The following is a 25,484-nucleotide window of genomic DNA, read 5'->3' on the forward strand; positions in this document are numbered from 1 at the left end:
ACTGTTTTCAGTTTCAAGAAAGGCCTTCATCTCAATTTAAAAAAACCCCAAACTTTGCTTTTTGCATACTCAAGTTCTCAAATTAACAGGAAGCACACAAAGAACTGTAAAATCGAGGTCTGGAATATGCTAGGTATATTTTATTACTTCAAAGAATCATAACCCAATACAAATGCGTACATAATCAGGAAATAACAAAGAAGGAAGATTCAGAGCAAGACTTCTGTACAAAGATTCCCCTAGGAACCACTCCATTCAGAAGAAATGGAGTGGAGAAGTCTCATTTATGCTCTGTGCTCAAGTAAATGTAATGATGCTGGAGCATTTCCACAGAAGCTAAAAGAGCACCCAAGAAGAGCTGGGAGTAGTACTCTTTCCCACTAACAGCTGCATTTGGCTATCAGGAATGAGGGTTCTGAGACTATGACAGAGCCCTAATGCTTGGGCTATGTTTGTATTTTATTGACTTCAGTGGTTTTCATCTCTTTAGAACAACTGATAAACCTACAACAGAATTTTGATGTATCCAAAAAATTTCTTAAATGCTGAAAGATGCTTGAGACTGAAAACTACAATTTCTAATGGTGTACCCACCTCTCTGCAAAAAACAACAGCTGAAATAATTTAGCAATGCAAGAGGAAAATATTTCAATTTTTTTAATGGGAAAGCATTTATTGATATATGCAATATTTTCATTAGGAAATCCCTCAGGTCATCATTTGGATTTAGCTGTAGTATGGAAATGGAAGATAAGTCACTCACTTATTGTGGAACTCATAAATTTCCTGCATGTTTCCAAAGATAATGTGTTCTTTGTTTACAATACCAGGTGGGATCTCCTCGACTCCACTTGTCATTTCCCATAGATATGTCTGCCCAGAAAAAAAAAAGACATGTGAAAAGTGATGATAAACTCCCAACAGACACAGCCAGGTATCTGTAAGTATGCATTCCTGGAGAGAAACTAGGCAAAGATCACACAGCAGCATCATCTCCAATTGTGACAGTGCCTGTTGTGTCAAATATACCTTCTGATTTTGACAGTGAAATACAAGTTCTAAAACTGACAATTTAACACAGTCCCTGAGACTTCATCATTTAAAATGCATAGTGTTCTTGACAACCTTTAACGCTTCAGGATACTCCTTATCAAGGTCATGTCTGCAGTCTAGAAGTTCATGCTTTGTGCAACAGCTACCACTGAACCTTAGTTGCTTCAGCATAACAATTACTGGGCACTTTTCCATGGAATCTCACTGAATTTCTATTCAAAAAGTCAGCTAGTAGCAGAACATGTGATACAGATAATAAGAGAATTAGCACAAGCTCTCCCCTATTGCTAGCAAAGCAAATAAAGTAAACCCCTCCTTTTTCCCTCCCCTCTCTAAAAGAAAAACCCCACACACAATTATGAGTTGGGAAAGGAACAAATACTGAAACTCAGTAGTGAAAAAAGCAAAACATATAGGTTGAATTCTGAAATGGCTGTTATCAGATGCAATTTTAAGTTTCTTCTTAACAGCAGTAAAATTACTTAATTTGGTCCTATGATTCCAAACCAATCATGCTCAGCTGTTGAAACCAGAAAGAAAACAGAAAGCAATGGATTGAATCCTGCCTCCAAAGATTAGTGAAATAAACAAAACTCACATCCATGCATTCCCGGAGGTCTCTTACGTAAGCCTTTTCTGTCTGAATTAGCTCAGCCATAATGAACCTTAGGTGACAACAGAAAAAATAATCAGATCTCAGTCTGTTAGACCACTATGAATGCATAATAACCAGAATACATCATTCTCCTCATCAGCTTTTGCTTTTCCACTGCAGCAAGAAAAATCTGAGAACTGAAATGTGAAGAGGGACAACAGAGGAAGGAAACCTAAGAGGTAACATTCCTCCATTACTAACCAGGACAAAAAGAAATGGAGAAAGAGATAAAATTTTTTCTCTAACACTTTTCACTGCTATAGTAATTTAACTCTTGTCTTGCTTTCTCCCCTTGCACATTAATTTCACATTATTTCTATGAAGGAAATAGCATTTTAAAAGAAGTCTAACTGTTTTGACAGTTTAGGATTCTGTCATGCTAGAATTATCTGTGAGAACAAGCATGTGAATAAATGGAAATAGGAGATACTGAGTACTATCACTCTCTTTTTACCAATTATATGATTTCTAAGCTGCCACACAAGCCATGACAGTTGTTTCATTATTAGGATTGACTTATGCATTCTCATTGATTAAAAAATAAATAAATGTATTACTCTTTCCTGCGGGCAGACTTTCGTTTTTCTTCGTTAAGCTCATGAGCAGCATCGCGCAGTTTCACCTCTGACCCAGGGACACTGGCTGGGATTATATCCAGCTGCAAGCTTTTGCTCTTTATTAAGAAAAGGAAAAATTGATTAAGGAAGGAGACAGGAGAAAAAGGTAGCTTAATCAAATGCAAGTAAAGCTTGTTTGTCTGGCATCACACTCAAATTTCTCTTACCGATTTATTGGAATCAGAGGAAATACCCAGAGCTTTCTCTAAAGAGGTCCTGTATTTCTCCATGCGCAGGGAAAAGTCTCTGTACCTCTTATCCACTGCTGTGACACATTTTTTAATCTCTGTTGCATGAGCATGCCCTTTTTCACAAAAGCCATCAGCCAGCTGTATCAACAACTTCACCCTCTCTTTGGTTTGCTATGAAAACAGGAAAATATCGAACAGTTACAAGCTCTACCTGTCATGCAGGGGGTCATTTTGCTAAACTGCTACTAAGCGCAATTAGAAAAGGAATTGAAGGAGCCACCTTCCTGCCCTCTCTTCCCAGAACTCCTTTAAACAGATAAATTTTAATTAATAAAAATAGCACAAGACTAATGTAGGTTTCATTGGGCTTTATTATTACATGACTAGAAGCAGATTGCTTATTTTTCTTTGAAAAATGTGCTTCATATCCAACCCAGAGATTAAATCCTGCTAGCCAAGCCTTTCAACATGGGTACTCTTACATCAATACAAAGGCATTTTGATGCCAAAGAGAGTACTTTGTTCATTACCACTGAAGCACTGGTATTGGACCTGGCCCACAGTCTCAAGAATCTACCTCCTTTAGACACCACTGCAATGCTGAGATGGAAGTAAGCCTTGTTATATACTTTACTCTTTAATGGATTAAGACTACATTCTTTACATTTTTTCTATATTATGCTTTGTTGCCACGGAGTTGTTTGAGAGAAGTGAAGAGAACAAGTAGTTACCACCAAATCTGTAAGAGCCTTTTTTCCCAAATAACAAGCTGCCTAAGACTATGCACTTTCTTTCATGTAAACCATAACTCATCCACAAAGGATGAGTTTATACATCCATATCTCTCTCTGTCATGAGTGAAGCGTACTGTCAGGGCCCTTGCTAGCAGAGTTAAGCAAAATAGTCAATAAAAACTTGACTCTTACATTATTGAAAAAATCAAGTTTGTCCTCTTTTAATTCTTTTTGTTCCCTAATGGTCCCTCACCCAAGTATTTCTTTTCAGTATGGAATTAGCAAGGGCTAATATATCCTCCCAACAGGTAGCAAAATGCCAAGGGAGGGATAAAAACAACTTCCTTTCAAAAGGGGCACCGACGTCATCTGCAGGCTGACAAAGGAAATAAGGAAGAGCAGTGATGCTCTGCATACGGTAAAGGACCCAGCAAATCAAAGCCTGGAGCAAAGCTCAGACCAAAAAAAATCCAGGTTTGAACATCAAAAGTGATCTCTGTTCTTTCTGGATTTTCTTTTCTCCCTTCCCACATGCCCCCTGACCAACTCCATCTCTGGGGTGATCCTTCAGACAAATAAACCCTTGCTTACTTTCCTGGGCTCTATTATTTCTCTGTGAAAGTTGGAGAGCCAGAGGGAGAAAAGGTTACAGTTTGAACAGGTGGAAAACCAAAACAGAGAGACATACAAGGCTACAAACTCAGGTACTTCAGTCATGCACTGGCTGTCTGTCCATCACACATGAAAACTGGTAAGCCTCAGGAGTGACATCTGCATCTCTGTAAAGGCCTCCAGAGATGAAGAATTACATTGCACTGCCCGACTTAAAAAGGTTTACAGCAGAATCACAGAATACTTAAATAAAATAAGTTACCTAACAAATAAAGCTTTATTTTTTCTACTGTCTTCTAATTAATAATAATAGGCTGAATAATAATACAGTTTGTTATATTTGATATCCTAAATGAACATTCAGAATACACAATCATGAAAATACGAAAGTGGAAATCAAAGGCCCTGAAAAGTTTGTAGGTATTGAAAACATTTTTAAGCTACCTCACTACAATTCTGTCATGAGAAATCAACAGCATATAGGGCTCATGGAGCTACAGTAACAATGAATATCTGCTGGTTATCTTCTGGTTTATTCTATTCTCAGCAGAAATAAAGACAGAAGGCCACTGTAAGTAAACAGATCTTGATGGACACATCCTTGCGGGATTTTCTGATGGGCAGGGGGAATTCAGTTGTTTTATTTTGTTCCAAATCTTATATAAGTCAACTTATATTCAACTTGTTTTTCAACAACCTGGATGAAGGAATAGAATGCACCCTTAGCAAGTTTGTTGATAATATGAAATTGCAGGGATCGGCTGTGCTGCCTCAGTGGGACCTCGACAGACTGGGGAGTTGGGTAGAGTAATCTAATCAACAAAAGCAAAGGCAGGGTCCTGCAACTTGGAGGGGAATAACCCCAAGTACCAGCACAGGTTGCTGGCTGATCTGCCAAGTAACAGCTCTGTGGAGAAGGAGCTGTGAGTCTTGGTGAATGAACATGAGCCTGCAGTGCCCTCGTGGCCAGGAGGGCTAGTGGTATCCTGGGGTACATCAGGGAAAGTGTGGCCAGAAGGTCGAGGGAGGTGATCCTGACCCTCTACTTGACCCTAAAAAGGCCACATTTGGAGTACTGGGTTCAATTCTGGTTTCCATAGCTCAGGAAAGACAAGGAGCTAATGGAGAGGGTTGAGCAGAGCAACACAAAGATGGTTTGGGAGCATCTATCTAATGAGGAGAGAGCTGGGCTCGTTTGATCTGGAGAAGAGAAGAGTGAGAGGGGATCTCACCAAAATATAAAATATTCTAAGGCAGCTGTCAGGAGGATGGTGTCAGACTCTTCAGTGATGCCCAGTGACAGGACATGGACTAATGGCCATGAACTAAAACCACAAGAAGTTCGGTCTCAACATGAGGAAGATCTACTTTATATTGAGGGTGGCAGAGCACTGAACGGGCTGCCCAGGGATGTCATGGAGTCTCCCCCTGTGAAGACATTCAAAACAACCCACCTGGACACATTCCAGTGTAACCTGCTCTTGGTTACACAGGAATGCCTTGGCAGGGCAATTGGACTATCTGATCTCCAAAGGTTCCTTCCAACTCTAAGTATTTTGTGATAATTTTTTAGATTTATTTTACCTTTGCTGTAATCTGAAATTCTTCATGTTCTTTTAACAACTCTTGAGTGTGCTGGATACTGGAACCAGTGGAAGTATGTGTGGATAAATAAAACTCTCCATTGTCATGGATCCATTCCAGAGCCTAAATAAAGCATTAATGAAGTAAGAGAAAAGACAATACATTTTTGGCAATAGAAACCATCTGTAATCAGTATTTCACACACACAGTTTGGCCACAGGTGAATTTTACTCTATGTCACTTGTGGCAATCATCTAATACCTCTACAATATCAAATAGTTCATAATTCTGAAATAATTCACTTAGTCTATGAAGCAATGTTTAGAGAATTAAAAATGATGTATGATTCTGAACACTTCAGGGAAGTCCACTGCAGGACCACAGCAGTCCATTATTGAATGGTTCTAACTAATTGTGTTCATAGTTTTGGTAGTATACTCCCCAGCTAAGGAAAAAGAAAAGAAAAAAAAAATCACTTTCTTGGTGCCACATGGGACAGCTGTACTCAGAAATATACATGTTCCAACTCATAGAAATGTACATTAGGCCACCAAGTGTGTCGGCGAAACTTTCCAAGCACGTAAGATTAAACTATCTTTTGCACTCTTTTGCTGACATGTATTCCAGTCTCGCAAAGTGTGGTCTGTGCTCCTAGAAATTAACCCTGCAGCAAAGAAGGCAAGTGAGATGTCTCAGTTAAACCAATTAATGTATGTATAAATAGAAAAAAACAAGAACAAAGAACTGCAAACTAAGATTGTTTCCCTTCCACATCCTGACACTTTATTTGCTCATTATTATGAAAAATGCTGATCCGTGTAATTATCTATGCTTCACCCACATTACCTGCTGCCCTTTTAAGCATAATTTGGTGGTTCTGAGGAATCTCTGGCTCCTGGAAAAAGCAAGAGTTGTCTCCAACTGCTGCATAACAGTAAAAATCTAACTGACAACTGTTCTGCAGCTCTCAATACAGGCTCCCTACAGCAGCAGGCAGATGGATGGGAGCTTAGAAACTTCTCATTTCTGACATAGCCAACAGCAGATGTTCAAAGAGTTTTATACTTGCTTGCTTAGAATCACCTTATTACTAAATGCACATATCTTCTTTATCTTCAGTAAATACACAGAACACTAGACAAAAATTTAATACCCCAAAAGAAAAAGTAGTAGGTTGCTGGTGGGTCCTCACTCTTCCCTTAAAAGAATAAACTGAAATTATGAATCCATACCAGCAAAAACAAGAAAATATTTATCTTGGTGGACAGTAGATATATATGTGTCACACACATAACCTTACATTGAATCAGAAAATGCACTGTCTGTTTTATAATTCCACATATGATTTAAGCTCATCAAAGCTGTGATGAAACAACATTGATTCCCTTACTTCCACTTCAAGTGCTTTCCCTTCTTGGTGCAAAACTTGAAGTGAGAAGTAAGCCTCCAAAATTCAACACCGAATGAATGCCAGGATGCCACTTTCTTAGTCACATACTAGTGCAGGTACAATCCTGATGAGATGGGTCTATACTTTCAAAAATTGCTGATGGAAACAAACCAACAACGCTTGGACTTCTGTCAAAAAAGCAGCATTTCAACCAACCACCTCTGTGACAGGGGATGTCATTCTAATGTCAATCTTTGCAAGTGAAGACTGACATGGACAGACACAGTATGCTACCACTGGTATTACCAACAACATTTAATACTTCTCGCTTTTAACTTTTTAACCTCTGCGGGTTTTTTAGTGGGTTTATTACACAAGGTTGGAATGAATTACAAACAAAAAGCTGCCCCTCCCCACATCACAGAATGGTTTGGGTTGGAACAGAATTTAAAGATCATGTAGCTCCAATCCCTCTGCCATGAGAATGAAATGTTGTCTTTTCATAACTTGTTGGCAGCACTCTAGAAGCATAGTATGACAGAAAGTCAGACTTGATCTTAATTCCTACAGTTTAGATCAGCTTTCATTTCAGCTGAGGTATCACTACAAGAACTGGACAAATTAGTTTAGGGATCAGGTAAGCCCTGAACTCTGAAAGGATTTGAGAATCTAGCTTTGTCCTTGCAAACTACTACGGTATCTTTTCCATCACAAGGGCATCAGGTTCTGAAAACACAAAGAATAGGTTCTTCCAAATTCCAAAAAGTCATCTAAATGAAGAGAGCAATATTTCCATTTTTTTGGCTAATCACTGTGGAGTCCCATATATGGTTTGGTTCACTTTGCTTTTTGATGACTGAACTGGTGATTGCTGGAAAATGGGATTTACAATGAAAATGCTGACAGATCTTTATCTTCAGTGTTTCACTGCTAGTTAGCAATCTCTACACAAAACAAGTAGATCATGTGCTTGTCAGAGGTTTAAATTAAGGTTATTCAAAAGTGGGGCAGGGAGGCGAGAGCAGGGGGGCAGGACAGGGATGGTGGTGTTTTAAAGAAGTATCATTTCAGATTCACTCCAAGATACACCTTGCATTAATGTCTTTGTGAAAGCATGAAAGGCAGACTTGAGAATTTTTTCAAGAGAGCAAACCAGACCAAGAGTATTTATACTTTTGTCTAAATTAACTGTCATAAAGAAACAAAAAATTAGGTTTCTGAGGCCTTTAAAGAGGATCTGACTATATTTTACACTATGGACATTGTGTCCTTTACCACAGAACAGGAACAGATAGTTTCCTTTCTTTGTCTTATAACCCCAGTTTAAAAAGAAAAAAAAAAGTAAAGAACCATCACAGATTAATCTACTTACCACTTCTGCCTTGAAACCCCCCCTACTTATTTTTAAGGCATGTGTTTTGATTAGTGAAGTTACTAATTAAGTTAAGTGAATTACTTAATAGTTCTTTCCAGACTGATAAACTCTACAAAATACCAAGAGGTGGATCTATCACGCAGGAAATCATGAAACCAAATACACAAAGAACTGAAAAACCAAAGTAATTCAGTTATTATTGTTTAATGACTTATCCAACTTGTCAGATTTCTAGAACTGCCAATCATCTTAATTAGATATTTTTCCTCCAACATCTGAGAAAAATGCTGCTGCCTGTAATTTCCCTAGACAAATTAGGTGTGTGTGTAAAAGTTAACAAGCATAACAATTTGTCAAACACAATCTTGCAGAAATTAGATTTGCCTGTACCAGATGAAGCTGGTAGAAGCAAAACATCACCTTTAAGTTACAACAGTTACACTGCCACACAGAATTTAGTTGTTCTGTATTAAAGGGAAGGCAAAGAATTCAATTTGCTACTTTTATCCTTCTGATGTTTTAGCCGTTTGAAATACTGAAGTCAGTGATAAATTTGTTACTGTGAGAAGACAGAGTATGTCAGCCCTGGACCACACCAAAGGTTTTCATATGAAACCCTCACCTGTTTGGCACTTCTTTCAAACACCACATACTGCTGGCATTGATCAAGACGTCTTTTACGCATGGTCCAATAATGCAGCACACGGTTCTCCCTCTGGAAGAGTTCATTCAAGATATCTGAAGAAATGAAAACAGAGCTTATGACAACCAAATTTAAAATAGCACACTAAAATCCGGGGAATAAAGTACTTTACATTGTATAATTTACTATACACTTACTCTTTCTGTTAGTCTTTGCTTTGCTTTCTTCTCAATATTAATGAAACACAGAGTGTTCCTTTTTCATTTACTTACAGAAGGGCTGGTTAAAGAAACTAGAGATGCAATTAAAACTTACTACTGACACCTTTTTTCCTCTCTCATGTTTTTCACAAGAGGACTGCATTGAAAATGTAGGCTGATAAAGATAGTACTTGAGGGGTTTCCTCAGAAAGAATGAGCATGCACAAGTAATCACAACCTGCTTAATATATTATGTTAATTGAAATAAAAAAGGGAATTTTTAATATATCACTCTCCTATAAAGTATTTTAACGATTTAATATAGATGAATAAATGTACCACCACAGGTCACCACAAGATCAAATGCAGCATAAGCAGACATTATATGCACAGAAACCCAAGTAATAAAAATAGGCAATTACTAAGTTTGTAATTCTCTATTGAAAAAAAAAAAAATCAAACCCAACAATATATAATTGAGTAAGCTGACTTGTTAAATACTAACATTCACTGAACCTTGACAGAACTTTCAGGTAATCAAATAATTACCTCCAGTTTGTTATTCCGGAGTATCAGAAAACTCACATCCAAATCCCACATGTCCAACCTTTTAAATACTTCCTAGCAAAGACCTTGTGCTTTCAATGTACAGAAGACCTTATCTGAACTCTGCTTCTTTAATGCTTATTATTTTTCCATCAAACAAAGAAATTCTAGCAGTTCCTTGTGGAGCTCACTTTACCCACTGCTTCCAGAGCAGCAGCCCTACTTGACTTTGCAGCTACTGCAAACCCAGAGGGCAAGTTGAGCACAGGGGAATGGGGAGACTCAGTGTCTTCACCAGGTGATTCTGTTGGAACTGCACAGAGCCAAAAGGGAGGTCCAGCAGAAGAAAAGACCTCAAAAAAGGCTTATTCTTTATACCAACACTTTACTTGCTTTTTTACTTATACCCAGAGCTGGCTATTTCCCATAATCCATAATTAGAAGTGGAAGCTATCAGATGTTAGGTGTTTTAAGGTCTCTGCATTCTGCTCTCTCACTGTGCAGGTCCACCATGCTTTACATCCCAAAAGGTAACAGCTCCAAGAAACAGTTTGACAGAGAAGCTCAAATTACAGGAAGCCTGAGAGGAAATGTATCTTTGTCTACCTCATCAGAGTTCTGGGACCAAACACAAATTGTCACAGCCTCCCTGAGGATTATGAAACCTGTCTGCATCACTGCCAACATCCTCCTACTTACGACCACTATATTCCCACTTGCCATAGGGTGCTGAGATCACCCAGAATTTGCTTTTGGTTGGAATATGGTCACTGTGGCCAAGGTTTTATTTTTTGCTGGTCAGGCTCCCCTCAAATATGCCTCAGCTGATCCGTCCCTTAGCCAAGCTATGAGCTGATCTGCTGTGAGCCTCCCCTCTTTCTCAGTTTTATTTCTGCCTTATGTCGCCTCCAAAACACTTGCTCAGAGTATATGCCAGATTTTAGGAGGCAGGGAGATGGAGTGGGTGGGACACAATTATCATTATACAATGCAACACACCCAACTGGACACACCATATAAAAAGAGACATCTTGATAGTGACGCAAGCAAAGTAGTTCTGACAAAGAGCAAGCGAGGTGAATTTAGCAAATTGGAACAGCATTTGTTCTGTCAGGACATGATACAGATGGCAAGGCAGTGAGAGATATTTGGCTGGGCACTGTTAGTGTTAGTGCCATTAATTTTTTGGACTGACAAACAGGAGAAAAAATATTCTATAAACAACTCTAAGGAAGTTATAGAACATCAATATTTAATACTAGGTTTGGAAAAGCATCTCTGTATCTCAAGTCACCTGAACTACAATCCCCGTTGTCGTCATTTACTTTGATTCCAACATTTGTTAGGATTGTTCCCTAAACTTTCAGCTTCTTCTCCAGGCTCAAAGAGCTCTCAGCTGTCTCTATGCATCCTGGTCCCTTCTATCAACCTACCTAAAAATATAAGCACCATTAGACAAGTTCCTGAACTGCGCTCAGTCGCAGCCTGTACAGCAGACAGGTAACACAGATGCACACAGACTTAGCAGCCAAAACAAAGATGAAAATGCTCTCAGTTCTGAGCTTACAGGAATTGTCACCAACTCAATCCACCCACCACAGCACAGTTTTAGACCACAGTTCCTTTCTAAATGAGACAATATTTGGGTACCCTTAACTGCATATCAAAGAAATTATTCATGCTGGTTTGCAGGGACATACGGACACCTCCCAGAGTTCAGTACCACTGTAATTCCTGTTCCTCATGAAGCATCTGCTTAGCTAAACTTTGCTTAGATTAAGACATCAGTTTTCCAGATAACTTAATCTGCATCTGGGAATAAGGATCAAGTATGCCACTGAATGAGGTTTTTGAAAAACATTCAGCAGTTCTGTGGAAACTCAAGGGTTACTCAAGATTTTAAGGCATTAATTTATAAATTATACACCGATTGCAGTCTGCCAGTTTCAAGCATACACTTGAGTTGTAATGCTCTATTAGAACACATATAACCTCTCTTTCACTAAAATAAACACTCAATTTTTTTCTTGATTTAGGAAAGAGTTGAAAGGAGATCTTTTTTTTCTTGACATGCATATTTGAACAGGAAGAACAGAGTGAACTTTTATATGATTTGGTCAGCTACCACCATACCACTGAGACCTAACAGGAATGAGTCTCTACTAGTTCTATCTTTACTCACATTTAATTCTCAGAAGCATGAATTACATAGTTTATGGGGGGAAAAGTATTAGATCAATAGCTTATTTTTCTCTACTTGGAGATTTTTGCTGGATTTTTGTTGCTTTTTCAACACGTATCACTCATCCAGAATTTTAAATGTACGCAGAACATGCAAAACACTGTGGTTCTGGCATGTAATTATTATTCTTAAGGACATTAGTAGAGATCTTTCTATTGTTTTCTCATAAGAGCACACTTACCTTTCTCAGAATGACTGTTCCTATACAGATTTCAAAACAGAATTTTAAAAAAATTTGTCTAATACTCAGTAAGTGAGGTAGCTACAACTTCCTGCTTGCTTCTGCTCTGTTTTCTTTGTCTCTTACTGAAAGAAGAGCTAAGTGACAAATGTCACTTTCAGTTAGTGATACTGCTGGCATTTGTATTGAGATTTTGTTTTGTACAGTTCTATGAATGTTGGGGACAGAGGAAAAACAACCCTTTGTCATAGCTCTAAACACTCAAAGTTTCAACTGCCACAATTCAATTATTTCCTTAAAAGTGAAAATATGTCCAATATCCTATTCTCTTTCCAATAGAAAAAGTTCAGTACAGGAGGGTCCTCAACTTGAGTATCGTCAGATTTTGACTTGAGCACTGTCAGTAAATTTACTGGGTATATTTTACACGAACTGTTTCCCCCTCATAGTTAAAGTGAAGCAGTGAATATGTCCTTTTCTAATAGAGTCATCAAGTAAATTAGAGCGGAAGTGACCTCTGGAGGCCATCTGCTTCAATCTCCTCTTCAAAGCAGGACTAACTTCAAAGTTTTTCAGAGGCTTCTTCAACCAAGTTTTAAAAATTCTTAGGGGTACATGTAATGCTCTCTCCCATTCAGAATTTTCCTGGCTGCAACTTTTTCTCTCGACTTAGTGCTATGTTCCTCTTGAGTCTGGCTATGCATAACTCCCCTTTGGGTAGGTGCAAACAGCATTTAATTAGACTTCTCTGGTTTTGAGACTGTAGCATGGCCAGAGTGTTTAGTCACAGCTTCAAAATGCACAGAAACAGAATATGACTGGCAATTAAATTATTAAAATGCAGTATTTACTTCTGAATCTCTCTGATTGCTGTTCTGCCACTACACCCATCAGTTATGCATATCCTATTAATTTTTGCACTTTGTCCTTCAAAGCCCTACAGGTCTCTCTCTCTCCATTCCCTTGAGTGCTTATTACACCTTAAAGCTGTACTACATATAATTAATCTTAGCAAAAGCCAAGTCACATGTAGTAGCTCTTTCCAGCTTCACCTCAGCTACTACATGTCTACACATGCAGTTTAAACATGATGTAAGTTACCACATGCTTCATGAAGTTCCTCAACACTGATTCAAACTACCTGAAGAGCTCAAGAGCATCATACGGGCAATAATCTCATATCACTCTGGCACTCCCAGGGAACTTGCAGAATGTATGACACCAATACACTGAATATGCTTACACTGATCAGCTCCCATTTGGCTTCAGACCAGACATTACCTTGTGGAAGTTTACTACCACATTGTCTCTATAAAAGCTGCACATTTGAGTTTAAAATAGAAAGAAGATTAGGTGTAAGTAACAGATAAAAGAATTCCAAGCAACTTCATTTGAGTGTAAGAGACTGTCAGCTCCTTCAAAGTGTGCAAGCAATTTGTTCCCTGTAATGCCTGACAGAACTCTTTCCACTTGGGTAGGCTCCACTACCCCATCACCAAATATACCACAGCACATGATGATCACATTCTTGTAAGAAGAGAGAGAACGAGAATCCCCTTACTTTTCACTTGTTGTTCAGGTGCTTTGATATGTGTCACCATCCCTGGCATGTTGACACTGTTCCTGTGCAGGTATTTCAGGAAGACGTCAGCATTCCTCCGAGCCAGTGTGCAGGCCTAGAGAGTCAGGGGTACAACTTTATTTGAAGATGCACAAATACACATGCAGAAGAGATTAAAGATCTTCCTAACCTCCTTTTTTGTACATTTGTCACCCTCTTCAATTTTGGAAAGCGTTGCATGTTAAATCTTTCTGTAAGTCAAGCCAACCCAACTATTAAAACAGATTTTCTGCCAAACAGCAGTTACACCATACCTGGCAGAGAAAAAAAAAGGCAGATAAACAACCCCAAATAAAATGCTGTTTCTTTTTTCTGAAGAACCTGAAAAGCAATTATTTGTTCTAGGGCTTTCAGCATGACTCAGAGCTCACAGAGAAGTTTGTTTAGTGTATGTGCCATGTGCCACCTGAAGTTGCTTACTGTGAAAACAGTGCACATGCTTATGTACCCACCTGCATACTCTAAAACATCCATTAGTACTTTGAACAAAATGTGAATGCTCTGCTGAAGTGTAACCAAAAGTGCTAAAATAGTAATATTTGCTCTTAAAATATTAAGGCAAAGCCTTGAGAGCTTTCAGTCCTTGCCACTATATTGCAAGCACTCAGCTCAGCTGTCATCTTCATCTTATCATGCATCAAATAGTACATACAGGCTGCCTGCCTCATTTTTAACATGCAAATTATGGAATGCTACTTTTAAAAATTAGATAAAGGTAGAATGGTTTGATACAGCAACAAAGACATTAAGTCATTTCTCATACCATTTTAAAACAAAGATCAGTAATTCATGCCAGCTGCAGAAGGATCTATTAGGCTGTATACTTTGAGTTCTGTTAATATGTTTTTAAGTGTTGTAATCTGTGTAATGAGAACAAGAAGGTTTTTAACAAAATTTTTTTATTCTCTTAGTAGTCTTTCACAGTGATGCTGGAAAATGTCTTTGATAACAGAGTTAGTTACACTGCTCTGCAAGAACATGCTACACATTTAATTCACTATGATCAATAACCTTCTTTACTAGGACATTAGTTGGAACAAAAATCTTTAATTTATCTGAAGACTATTACATAAAACCCAACTACTCCCAGATGCTTGCCTAGCAATTTCCTCCTTCTGTATTCCTCTGTAGTCCCAGCACATTTAAGAGCTGCTCTGATGCACAGGCAGCAATGGCACTGTGTGACTTTCCCTTCTTTTCCAAAGCAGCAACCTTTAAGCATTCTTTAGAGTGACAGTTGCTCAAAGCAGTGACTTCCAATTCCTCTTCAGTCACACTGGGAGATCTGACATCTACTGAAGTTCAACAGGAAATGTATTTATAAAACTGGCTACAGTTTTATGCACTTGGCAGTATTCTCTCAGTCACTGTCAGAAGCAGTTAACTTGCCACTTCCCACATCTCTGCAGCTGGGGATGTACCTGTAGTTTGGAACGGGCACTGTTGCTTTCCGCAGCCACATCAGCACTTTAAGAGCTCTCTGCCTGCATGCTTCCCAAGACACAGAAGACCACAAAAAGTCCCCAACCTTACCTTTAGAAATGCTTCCTTCTGCTCCAGGTGTTTGCTTATCATGGGAGTAACATGATCTGTTTCAGAGTTGGGACCCAGTTTGTCTGCTCCCCCACACCAGTCTTCTTCTCGCTTATATTCTTGCTCCAGGCTTTCCAGCACACTGCACACCTTTCAGGAAAAGGGAGACCAATTCAGGAAGGCAAAAAAATCAAAATACAGGCCTCAGAAAAAGAAAAGCAATCTACTCCTTACATATACCCCCTAGCTTCTGACATGTTTTGACTTAAGGGACTTAAGGCAAAAAACTTTGGCTGTAGGTTTGCACACACTGGCCTGCTTACATGGAATTGCTCAGAGGCTGTCCCTAAAATTGTTCAGCTTTCTCTGCCTCTGTAACTGCATAGTTCTGGATGGGCTTAACCAACCTCTGCCAACCTCCTCCCAAACTTTTCTGTAGATTAAGCTGATTTTTCTCTGAGTTCTACACAAAAACCAGAACTAGCCGTCAAATGAGTCAATATAACTAAACCTTGCCAATCATTTTTTCAAGTAATGCTGTTTTATGCCACACTGAGGAATTAAGCAAGGCAGATCACAGATCATGTAGCATTTCCGTACCTGTTCAGAAGTTTTATAGAAGGCAACAGAGGCATTCACTAGCTTGAGACGGTCCTCCATCTTCAGCATCAGCTGCTGCCAGTGGGAAGCGACCTTCTCTGCACACTCCCGGATCATATCCATATCGTAGTGATTAGCCTGCAGCATTGCCTCTGCCTTCTGCTGAACCTGCAGGGCACTTTGATGTGTTTTCTGACAAGAGGTGAGAAGTCAGGAGTTCAGTGGAGCACTTCAGTTCATTTACTTGGAGACCTCAGAGGCTCACATTTCCACTGTGTCAACGACACTTCTACCCATGCACACACACCCATCAACTAAAAATGACTGTCTGATACTAGTTACTGTGTGACTTCTCTATTCAAATACGAAGGAAATAAATCCTGTGGAGATTTATCATCAACACTAAATAGCAGCTCTTAACAAATAGCAACTGTCTAGCATTAAACCACATGTGACATGTCTATGCTGCATTACATGTTGTTGTAGTCATAAATTTCAGTTTGATGTTCTTTCCCTTCACAGCAAGAAAAAAGAAGATGACAAAAATGTATCTTATTTTGGCAATCTTTATAGCTTTAACTTTAGTCTTCTGCACATCAGTAGTGAGCGAAGAAAGGTGCAGGTGTGCAGGCCAATAAAAAAGACAACTGTCTATTGACTGCAAGCAAATTTTTTTAACTGTATTTCTCTGTGCAGAGAAATACTTGCCTAAAATCAAGTAATAAAAAAATATTTATGGGTTAAATACTACTAAGTATTATTATATCTGAGTAAGAATGGCCTAGAAAACATAGATTTTTAAGCTTCATCATAATTTATTCTTAAATTGACAAACACCTAGAGGTCTCATGATTTTTATACTCGAGAGTTACCAAAGCTCTCAAAACGAGGATGCCTATAGTGCAAACTATAATTAAAAAAAAAAATCAAGAAAGGGGAAACATAAAACTCTACCAAACAGGAAGCAAACATTTCCTTACAGTTAGTGTAAGGCAGAGTACTTCTGAAAATAGTCTACCCAAACAATCATAATATTGTTAATATTAACACTAAGTCACTCAGTAGTGCATGCAAATGCATAATACTGCACTTCAATTAATATTAAGAACCCTGCCTATTTTTTGCAGCAATATGACCAATCTGATAAGTTTAGTTTGAAGCCATGGCAGGGGGACTAACAAACCACCAAAGTTTCAGTGAAACCTATTCTCAAACAAAAATAGGACAATTAAAGGATGACCTCAGAAAAACTGCTTCCAGGCCCATCTATTCCTAATTTTTTTACATTTAGCATTCTAGGAAAGGAATAACAAATGAAAACACTATTTTCAGCAAAACTGCTGTGAACAGCTATCACTTTACAAAGATGCAAAAAGACACTGAGAAGATGTTCACCTGGAACTGCAGCTTCAAAATAAATAAGAACAAAAACCACTCTCTCAGTAAGTGTTTCGTCTGTTTGTCATGAGTTCAACAGCTTTTCCTGAATTGAAAATACTGTAGCATGAATCCAAGAGTGCTATTTACAGAGAACTGTAAACACAAGGCTATGGTCACTGAAATAGTGCTTTTACCTCTATTGCATGTTGGAACTGCTCATGCTCCCTCTGTAACTGCTCTGCCTCCTGCAAAGAGCTAGCAGTGATAAGCCCAGCATTTAACATTGACTCTCCATTTCGGATCCAGCCCAAAACCTGTTACAAAAGAGAATTCCATGAAATACACAATTCTACTGTCAACCAGCAAAAAAACACCACTGTAGGGGCAAAAACATTTAGTGTAACATTAGCACTGCAATAGATAAGTAAATAATTAGTTAATTACACACTACAGTGAATTATATATTAAGAAAGCACAGTGAATGACATTCACCACAATTTCACTGAGCAAACAACTCACAGCTTGCAGTCAACTACTACATGCTTGTGGTTTCAGTTCATACTCTGAAAAAGGTTGTGCTTCTGAATACTGTTTCTGTCACCTGAAAAGCTGGAACAAGTTACAAGCAACAGTTGCCTAAAAAGCCAATGTCAGTAATGTAAATTAAAGATATACAGCTTAGTAAAAAGTATGCACATAATTTTGAGTAGTAATGTTGAGAAAAATGTGATCATTGAGTGTCCTTCTAACTGCTTAAAGACTTTAACTTTTCAGAATGTGCCTTCTTTCATGTGTCCAGTGAAACTGGAAGAATCCATGGCTGGGCATAAACCTCACTAGGCCACGTTATACACTCCTCATCAGCAGCAGGAAAACTCAACTTTTTAGACCCTTCCCAAAAGAAAGAAAAAAAGGACATTTTCTCCCTCTTTGCATCAGCTTTGTTTTTCCCTCTCCTCTCTCCATCAGGAACGTTATCTGATTCTCTCCTTTAGGTTCATCTTGTTGACCTCTTCTCTTCAACCTCTCCCATGTGAAGCTAGTCACCTTATTTTTCTAGACCACTGCTCTTTTATGAGCTCTCTCCAACTGACAATCATGACTTGTCATAATTTTTCAAATACTGTGTAAAATGGGACATAATTCAGATTATTCACTGTCATCTGTACAACTCTTCTATGGAACTGCTGCCTAGCCAGTAATTATCCCTGTATTTATTCTGCTGATTATTCTTTCCAGTACATCATGCTCTGTACTTTTCACTATTAAAACTCATATCCTTCTTAAAGCACAATACTCTCATACATCAAAATAATTCTGAACTGTAATCCAGCATCTTCTGATGAACTCACTTTTTCCAGCTTCTTCTGCTTTTAACTTCAAATTTATTAGCATGATTTCTAATACATAGATTTTCTGACTGAGAATATGAACTAGCATGTATCTAAATATATACAAATACAATTTTTTTTCCTTTTAAAATCTCTTTTCCAATCCATTGTGCCTTTTAAAAACTTCTGTTACTGAGTATGTTTTTTCAGCAAGTTATCATTCTTGGTAATGTAGTCTCATATGACATTCTCAGAGTAAGTTAGGGCTAGACAGGCTGAGCTACATTACTTTAAAAGCTTTGATACTGCTTTTCCACCCCTTCCAGAAGAGCTGTTACCCTGTCAGAGAAAAAAAGGGAGGTTTATCAATGGAAAGCTATTATTAATTAACCTGTGGTAGCCTTTTCTCCTTTTGTCACTGTTCAAGTTTAATGATCTACTTGTTTCAGTATTTTTCCTGGGGACTGTGTTAAACAAGCTGACCTATAATCCTCCCTTAGGTAGTCCTTTTCCACTTTTGAGAAGTAGATGTTGAGTTTCAGCCACCAGAATCTCATCCAATCTAATGTTCAGAAACTATAAACACTAATGTCTATGACATTATTTCAGGCAGTTTTCTAGATATTCCAGAGTGAATTTCTTTAGGTCCAGTTGATTTGAACTTCACCAGTTTTTCTAACTTTTTTCCTACTAATTGATTTTAGACCTTTTACCACTGCTAATAAATATATTAACTACCAAATCAGGTAGCTCTTAACACTAAATATACTCATCTAGTGATCCACACATGACACTACAAATTAAAGCATTCATACACTAAGTAATCAGGACAATAAGACGGCACTTGCAGACTGGAAACATGGGAAGAACCCAGAGAAGGCTCTATTAAAACACAATTCCTCAAAACCTGAAAGGCACATGTGGGTCTACATCCAAAGTACACCCTAACATATCTGACAGCTTGAGGCAACAGAGGTCTAGCCATCCTGACACAACATCCTGTAATGGTTTCACGTTCACCAATTCCTGTTTGCTAAATTTAGTGTAGTGGTTTGAGCGTCTCCTAGAATCATCTACTCTTTTTCCTGCTGTGAGATAGGATCAGGAGAAAAGCAAAGCAGGCTCAAACTTAAAGGGTATAAAGATAGGTTTATTAACAAACACTAAAAGAAAAGAATGAGAATCCAAATGAAACCTTCAAGACCTTCTCCCCCCACAACTGTTCACTTTCCCACTGACAACATAGAGACAAAACTTGACTGATTTTCAGTCAGTTTTACCACTTTAAAATAGTCTTCCATCAGTTCTTACAGAGAGAAGCCTCTTAAAACTCCAAACATCCATTCCTCAAACCTATACCACTTCCTCAAATCTGTACCACAACCTCACCCTCTGACTTACATTTACCCAGATTGTGACATTGTTATATTATTAATGCAGTTTTTTCCATTTGTCTGCACAATGAATAAGCTAACAAGTTTATTTTCACCCTGACAGCATGTATTTGAATTCTCCTATATAAATACTGGAAGTCTGTAGAAAAGAGTAAGTTTACAATGTAGAAGGCAGGGCATGCCAGATGTGTACTTGGGTGCACATTCCGGTCCTCTAGGGAGAAAGCACCGGGTCAGGTGCAGCCTTGCAAGCAAGGGGAAGATGGCTCCAGCTTTGGAACAACCCCCTCTACTGCAAAGGTGACACCTGCAGATCACAGCCTGGGGCTGCACAAAAGGGACTGTGAAAGAAGCTGGGAGTTCCTAAGTTACTAAGGCACCTGGGGATTTTTAATACTCAAAGGAGAAAGCACGGGTAAGCCTCAGGAGCAAGAAAAAGGGCAGCTTCTGAAGGATTCTGATGGGTCTGAAGGATTCTGAAGCTTCTGATGGGTCCCACAGACTGCAGATAGAAACTATGCATGGACAAATAGATTGTCTGCAAAAACACAGAAGCAGATGGGGGTTTTTTTAATTCCTTTTTTATTTTTATTTTGTCCTATAAAAATTCTTCTAGGTTCCTTCTCTACCTTCAAAAGTAGTTCTTCCAGGTATGGTGTAACAAAACACACCTTTTTACGTTTCTTATACATCTAGCCTTCTTCAGAGAATTTTAATGAAGGAGAATGCTTAAGCAGCACCAACTGAAAGCTCCTCCTGACTTGGCATCCCATTATTTACAGCAGAGACAGTTAGAACAGAACACACCATTCCAAACACAAAGACTTGCCCTCTTGCTTGGTGCAGGTCAGGGTGCAAGTGCACAAGCTGGTGAAATTCAGAGGAGGAAATTTGCCAGCAGTACTCTCCCCTTTCCTCTGCTCTGACTCAAGGGAAAATATAAGCATTAGGAAATAGGGAGCCTGTTCTCCTTCCAGGGGAGTTGCCTTCAGGGTTTGTTGGCATGTCTTTATGTTCCTACCACCTCCCTGAGTGGATCACAACCCCCATCTTTCCCCTTGCAGCCTTCAACAAGCTAGGAAAGCATCAGTAGAGCATCAGCAAAGGTGTGGAAAAGAGATGGAATTTGGGACACTTGAAAAGGTCAGATAGGTAGATCTGTAGACAAATGCTTGATTTAGGATTAGTTTCTTGGACAGATTTTTGACTGTAACTAAACATGATCACAAGACAACTTGCTTCAGTCTGCTGTCTTAGCTATGTTTTCATATCCATATGGCACTACATGGAGTGCCAGGATACCCTTCCTGAGTAGTATTTTGGGATAGTCAGAGCTCAGGCACCAAGCTAAAAGATTTGCTAGTGAAAACACAAAGCAGCTCAAGGTATGCCTGAGGGCTGAAGTATCTGTACACCATCATACATATATATAAGAATGCATATTTATATATCCAAGAACCTACTGCTCATACCCTGATCAGAACAGCAGAAAATATTGAATTGAAAAGGCTTAATGAGCATACTGACACCAACTGGATTGGGTTTGGAGCTTGGTAGGGATTTTGACCTTAAGCAGAGTAATGCATCATTCTACAAAGTGAGTATGTGGGAGTGATTGTAGCAATAAGTAATCCAGCAGCTGTATGTTAGGTGATTAATAAAGAAGGTTTGTCCGGCAAACATGCAGCTGGAGTTCTGGATGAGACAGACATTCTCATAAATATTACTCTGCCTCCACCTACTCGTATGTCCCTGCCCTGTAAAAAAGTGGTCACATTTTCCTTTCCATCTTGTTTTCCTCACATACAAATGTCCCTTTTCTTTCAGTCAGCATTCTCTTCCCTGTCTTCCATGGTTTTTCTACACTGTAATTTTTTATCTGGTTTTGCCCTTTCTGCATCTAATACGCATCAAGTTGACAAGCATATGCTTTGCAGGTTTTCTTTAAACCTCTGTTTGTCTTCTGGCTCTTCTGCTTCCTCCTAGTCCTGAGGCTTGATATACAAAACTTCAATGCCACAAAGCAGCACTGGTACAATAGTTAAGGAAGAAGCAATACTGAACATTTTTGTCTACTCTGTGTGCTTATTTGATAAAAATTCACTAAGCACCAAGTTTCACTACCTAGTATGGAAGAGAATCTTTGCAGGTATTTGTCTAAATTCCTGTAGTGTTCCAGTCTAACCTCTTCACATGACTACAAGCTACATATTTTCATGTATTTTATATAAATATATGTGTGCATGCACATGTGTGAGCCTGCACACATGTGAAAATAAACAGCAGTAATGCTGCTTTGGCAGGAAGAATTTAAATGGAAACACTGTTACAATTCTTGCTATGGAAACAGTATCCCATCTACATAATAAATATGCTTACACCCAGTTCATCAACAATAAATCTAACAGAAAATCACAGTAATTGAATAGGAAAACCATGCGTTCGCTGCTTCAGGCAACCAAACACAAACAAAACAGACTGAAGAGGAGGTTTACCACTTCATTTTACTCCCAGGTAAAGCACCTACTGTGACTTGCTGACCTATAAAGTTTTTCCCAGTGCAGAAGAGACAGAAGAAGATCATGCTTCCTTAATCATGCTTAATAAAAATCAAAATAAATCAGATGTGATTTTCTGAAAAGGTAACTGAAATTGCAAAACTAATAGTAGCCTCGAAGCATTCCAAAGGGTTTAAAAGAAATCCTATGAGACAATGTATTAACATTCAGATTGAGTTCCATTCAATTTTCAGGCCTCAGGCTGGACAAGTATTGCAGGTGAATCTGTACAGTAAAATCTGGAAAAGTAATACATGAACCTTCTGCCAGCTACATGTTCATGTATGATTGTTCGAAAGTTCACACATATTGTGGCATAATTCAACATGAAATCCCACTTGATAGAGGTGTGTTCTAGAAATACAAAATAGAATATGCTTTTTTCTTCCAAATCCCAGTCTACCAAGAAAAGACAGTTGGTTATGTTAGTGTACTACCCATATCTTTATTATAAGATAAACTTTTCCAGTACTTTCCTAGAAATCTAAATTTTAGCTTCAGTTTCAGCCAGGGCTACCAGTGGTTTGATAAAGTTAGAAATTTCTTAAAGAATGACCTACAAATAACATACAAAGTGCAATAGGGTTATTCCTCTAGAATCTATGATTTTCACAATCTGCCTGTTTCTGCCAAAATACAGAAACACAGGTTTTAAACACTTGTGTTTTTTTGCTAACATTTAACTTGCATATAAACAAAGCTAGTGGACCAAAGCACTCACTTTATTGTGGGAGCATGCAATATAAATAACCGTTTAGGGTCTCTTTGAAATATTACCAAAGTTCTATATTCTGTTTTTTTACTAAACTCTATTTCAGTATTATGGAAATTGAAGTTTTTTTCTTCTTACTAACGCATCCCACCCAAACCTACTGATGTACCATAAAGGGATGAGAGTGCCTCAGCTGGCATTATTTCTTTTAATTTTTTCCTTCCTTTGCAGATGTGCACTTTTTCCTTCATCCTCAAGATAAAATGCAACTGAGTATAGAAACTATCCTGATCTGCAACAACTTTATCTAAACCATTACTCATGTGAAAGGAGGAATTTGCAATTTGCACTTACCAAGATGAGTAAGTGCTAAGGCAGATACAGCACAGTTCAGTAGAGTATGCAAAGCCTTGAAATGTAACATCAGGTATTTGACTGATGCCTATAGTGCACTGACAGTAGACAACTATCAGTTTTCTGCATTCCTTTAATACAAGACCACACAGAAACTTAGCTTTTTCTATTGTAGAGCAACCAACCACTGCCTGAAAATACTTTGGGAACCTTCTATTCATGTCTGCTAGTCCTAGCTGGACCCTTTTCATATTACTTTGCAATTTGGAAGTTGTCATTCAGTCTCTTTATGGGCCACAGTAATAAAACAGACTACAGCAAACTTCCATAATGCTGCCAAGTGTGAGCAAGATAAAAAACTCTTACCTTTTCTAGTGTCTTGTTTCTATTTTAAACTTTTACCTACTTCAGCAGCTTTGCCCACATCTCAAATTCACCAAAGGCTTAGGTGTTTACCAGATAAAGACCTCAAAAGTTGCCACTTTATTGCCAGAAGAAGCAAAACTTTATTCTTCTTCTCAAGGAAAATAAACTACGCTGATGTTATGTTATCACTATTTGTAGATGTTTCAAACAGACCCAGAAGTATTAGATCAGTGTGCAGGGACTATGACTGAGCACTGTCCATCACCATACAGATGGTAAAAGCATGAGTTTAATATTAGCTCAAATCACTCTATACTTCAAATACTTGACTTGTATCTACAGAATATAAGATTCATTTGGGTTGGAAAGAACCTCTACAACCATAAAGTCCAACTGCTAACCCAGCATTGTCAATTCCACCACTAAAGCACATCTCCATGTCTTATCTATGGGTCTTTTAAATATCTTCAGAGATGGTGCTTCCATTAATCCTGTTCCAGTGCTTAAAAATGCACTCAGTGAAGAAGTTTTTCCTGATATCTAATCTAAATCTCCTCTGGCGCAATTTGAGGACTTTCCTTCTTGTCCTATCACTTGTTACCTGAGTAAAGAATCCAATCCCTACTTTCATACAGCCTCCTACGAGGTAGTTGTCAAGAGTGATAATGCCCCTTTTACTCCAGGCTAAACATCCCCAGCCCGCTCAGCTGCTCCCATGGGACTTGTGCTCTAGATCCATGCAGCAGTATCGACCGGTGATGCCAGTTAAAAAAAATGCACTTAATGCTAACAGAGGATGAAGTTTCTCAGGTGATCAAAGTCCTCCCCCACTCCCAATTTCATGCAGCAGGAGGTAATTTCCCAGTTGTGTTTTTGGGAGCAGAGCTCTGGGGGAGGCACAGCTGGCGGGGGCAGGGGGCCGTACCTGCTTGACCTCTGCCTGCAGGTGACGCAGCTGCACGCACTGCTCCAGGTGCTTGCGGTGCTGCTCCGCCGCCACGTCCAGCTCCTGCTGCTTCTCGTGCAGGAACTCCAGCAGGTCCTGCACGCGAGTGGCCATGTCCACGTCCCTGTCGCAGAGCAGCTCCACACCTGCAGTCGAGATGCTCCGTTAGGAATGACTCACAAAGCTTCCCGAGACAAACAGCCCATTTACACTTAATTTCCTAGCTCCTTCTCTAAGTTTAACCTAATCCTTGGAGCTTTTGCTTACGTGAGTATAGGGGCTTGCATGCTTAAGAAGTGAAATATGGGAGGTTTTTCTTTAGTCTGATACTTACCCTCTGTGACCATATACAGTGAAAAATATACAATGCAGGGGGATAAGGAACAAAACAGGAAGACATTACTGCAAATCTTTGCTTGACTGCATTGATCTGACTACCTATAAAACTAACCTTCCCTTGTTTAGTCTAATTTTACTGACTTCTGAGTGAAATCCCTTTCTTTAAAAATGAAACACCTTCAGGTGTTGCCAACTCTGATGACAAGATGTGCTGTACTATCAGTGTGTTCTTGAAGGAGTCCACATGTCTCCAGTTCACAGTTAACCAGCATCCCTGGAGAGACAACTGGATAATTCTTAGAAAGCCACTGCCTGGAATAGCACAAA

General features: G+C 38.8%; 1 protein-coding gene and 1 long non-coding RNA gene across 2 annotated transcripts in view; one reads left to right on the top strand and one right to left on the bottom strand.

The window, feature by feature from the left end:
* Positions 1-25,484, bottom strand: part of TRIO (trio Rho guanine nucleotide exchange factor) — a gene marked incomplete at its 5' end in the record, with an annotated part of 243,148 nt that overhangs the window by 88,112 nt on the left and 129,552 nt on the right. Inside the window, 11 exons of the mRNA XM_083866631.1 lie at positions 764-873; positions 1,652-1,718; positions 2,266-2,381; positions 2,493-2,687; positions 5,447-5,569; positions 8,834-8,949; positions 13,585-13,699; positions 15,178-15,327; positions 15,778-15,969; positions 17,352-17,471; positions 24,798-24,964. Coding sequence (XP_083722757.1) covers positions 764-873; positions 1,652-1,718; positions 2,266-2,381; positions 2,493-2,687; positions 5,447-5,569; positions 8,834-8,949; positions 13,585-13,699; positions 15,178-15,327; positions 15,778-15,969; positions 17,352-17,471; positions 24,798-24,964 — 1,471 coding nt within the window. The remainder of the gene's footprint in view (positions 1-763; positions 874-1,651; positions 1,719-2,265; positions 2,382-2,492; positions 2,688-5,446; positions 5,570-8,833; positions 8,950-13,584; positions 13,700-15,177; positions 15,328-15,777; positions 15,970-17,351; positions 17,472-24,797; positions 24,965-25,484) is intronic.
* The window catches only part of LOC310912290, a 174,552-nt gene that overhangs the window by 88,065 nt on the left and 61,003 nt on the right, over positions 1-25,484 (top strand). The gene's annotated exons all lie outside the window — the stretch shown is intronic.

The sequence above is a fragment of the Zosterops lateralis genome, assembly GCF_965231275.1.
Source record: "Zosterops lateralis genome assembly, chromosome: 1".
Lineage (NCBI taxonomy): Eukaryota > Metazoa > Chordata > Aves > Passeriformes > Zosteropidae > Zosterops > Zosterops lateralis.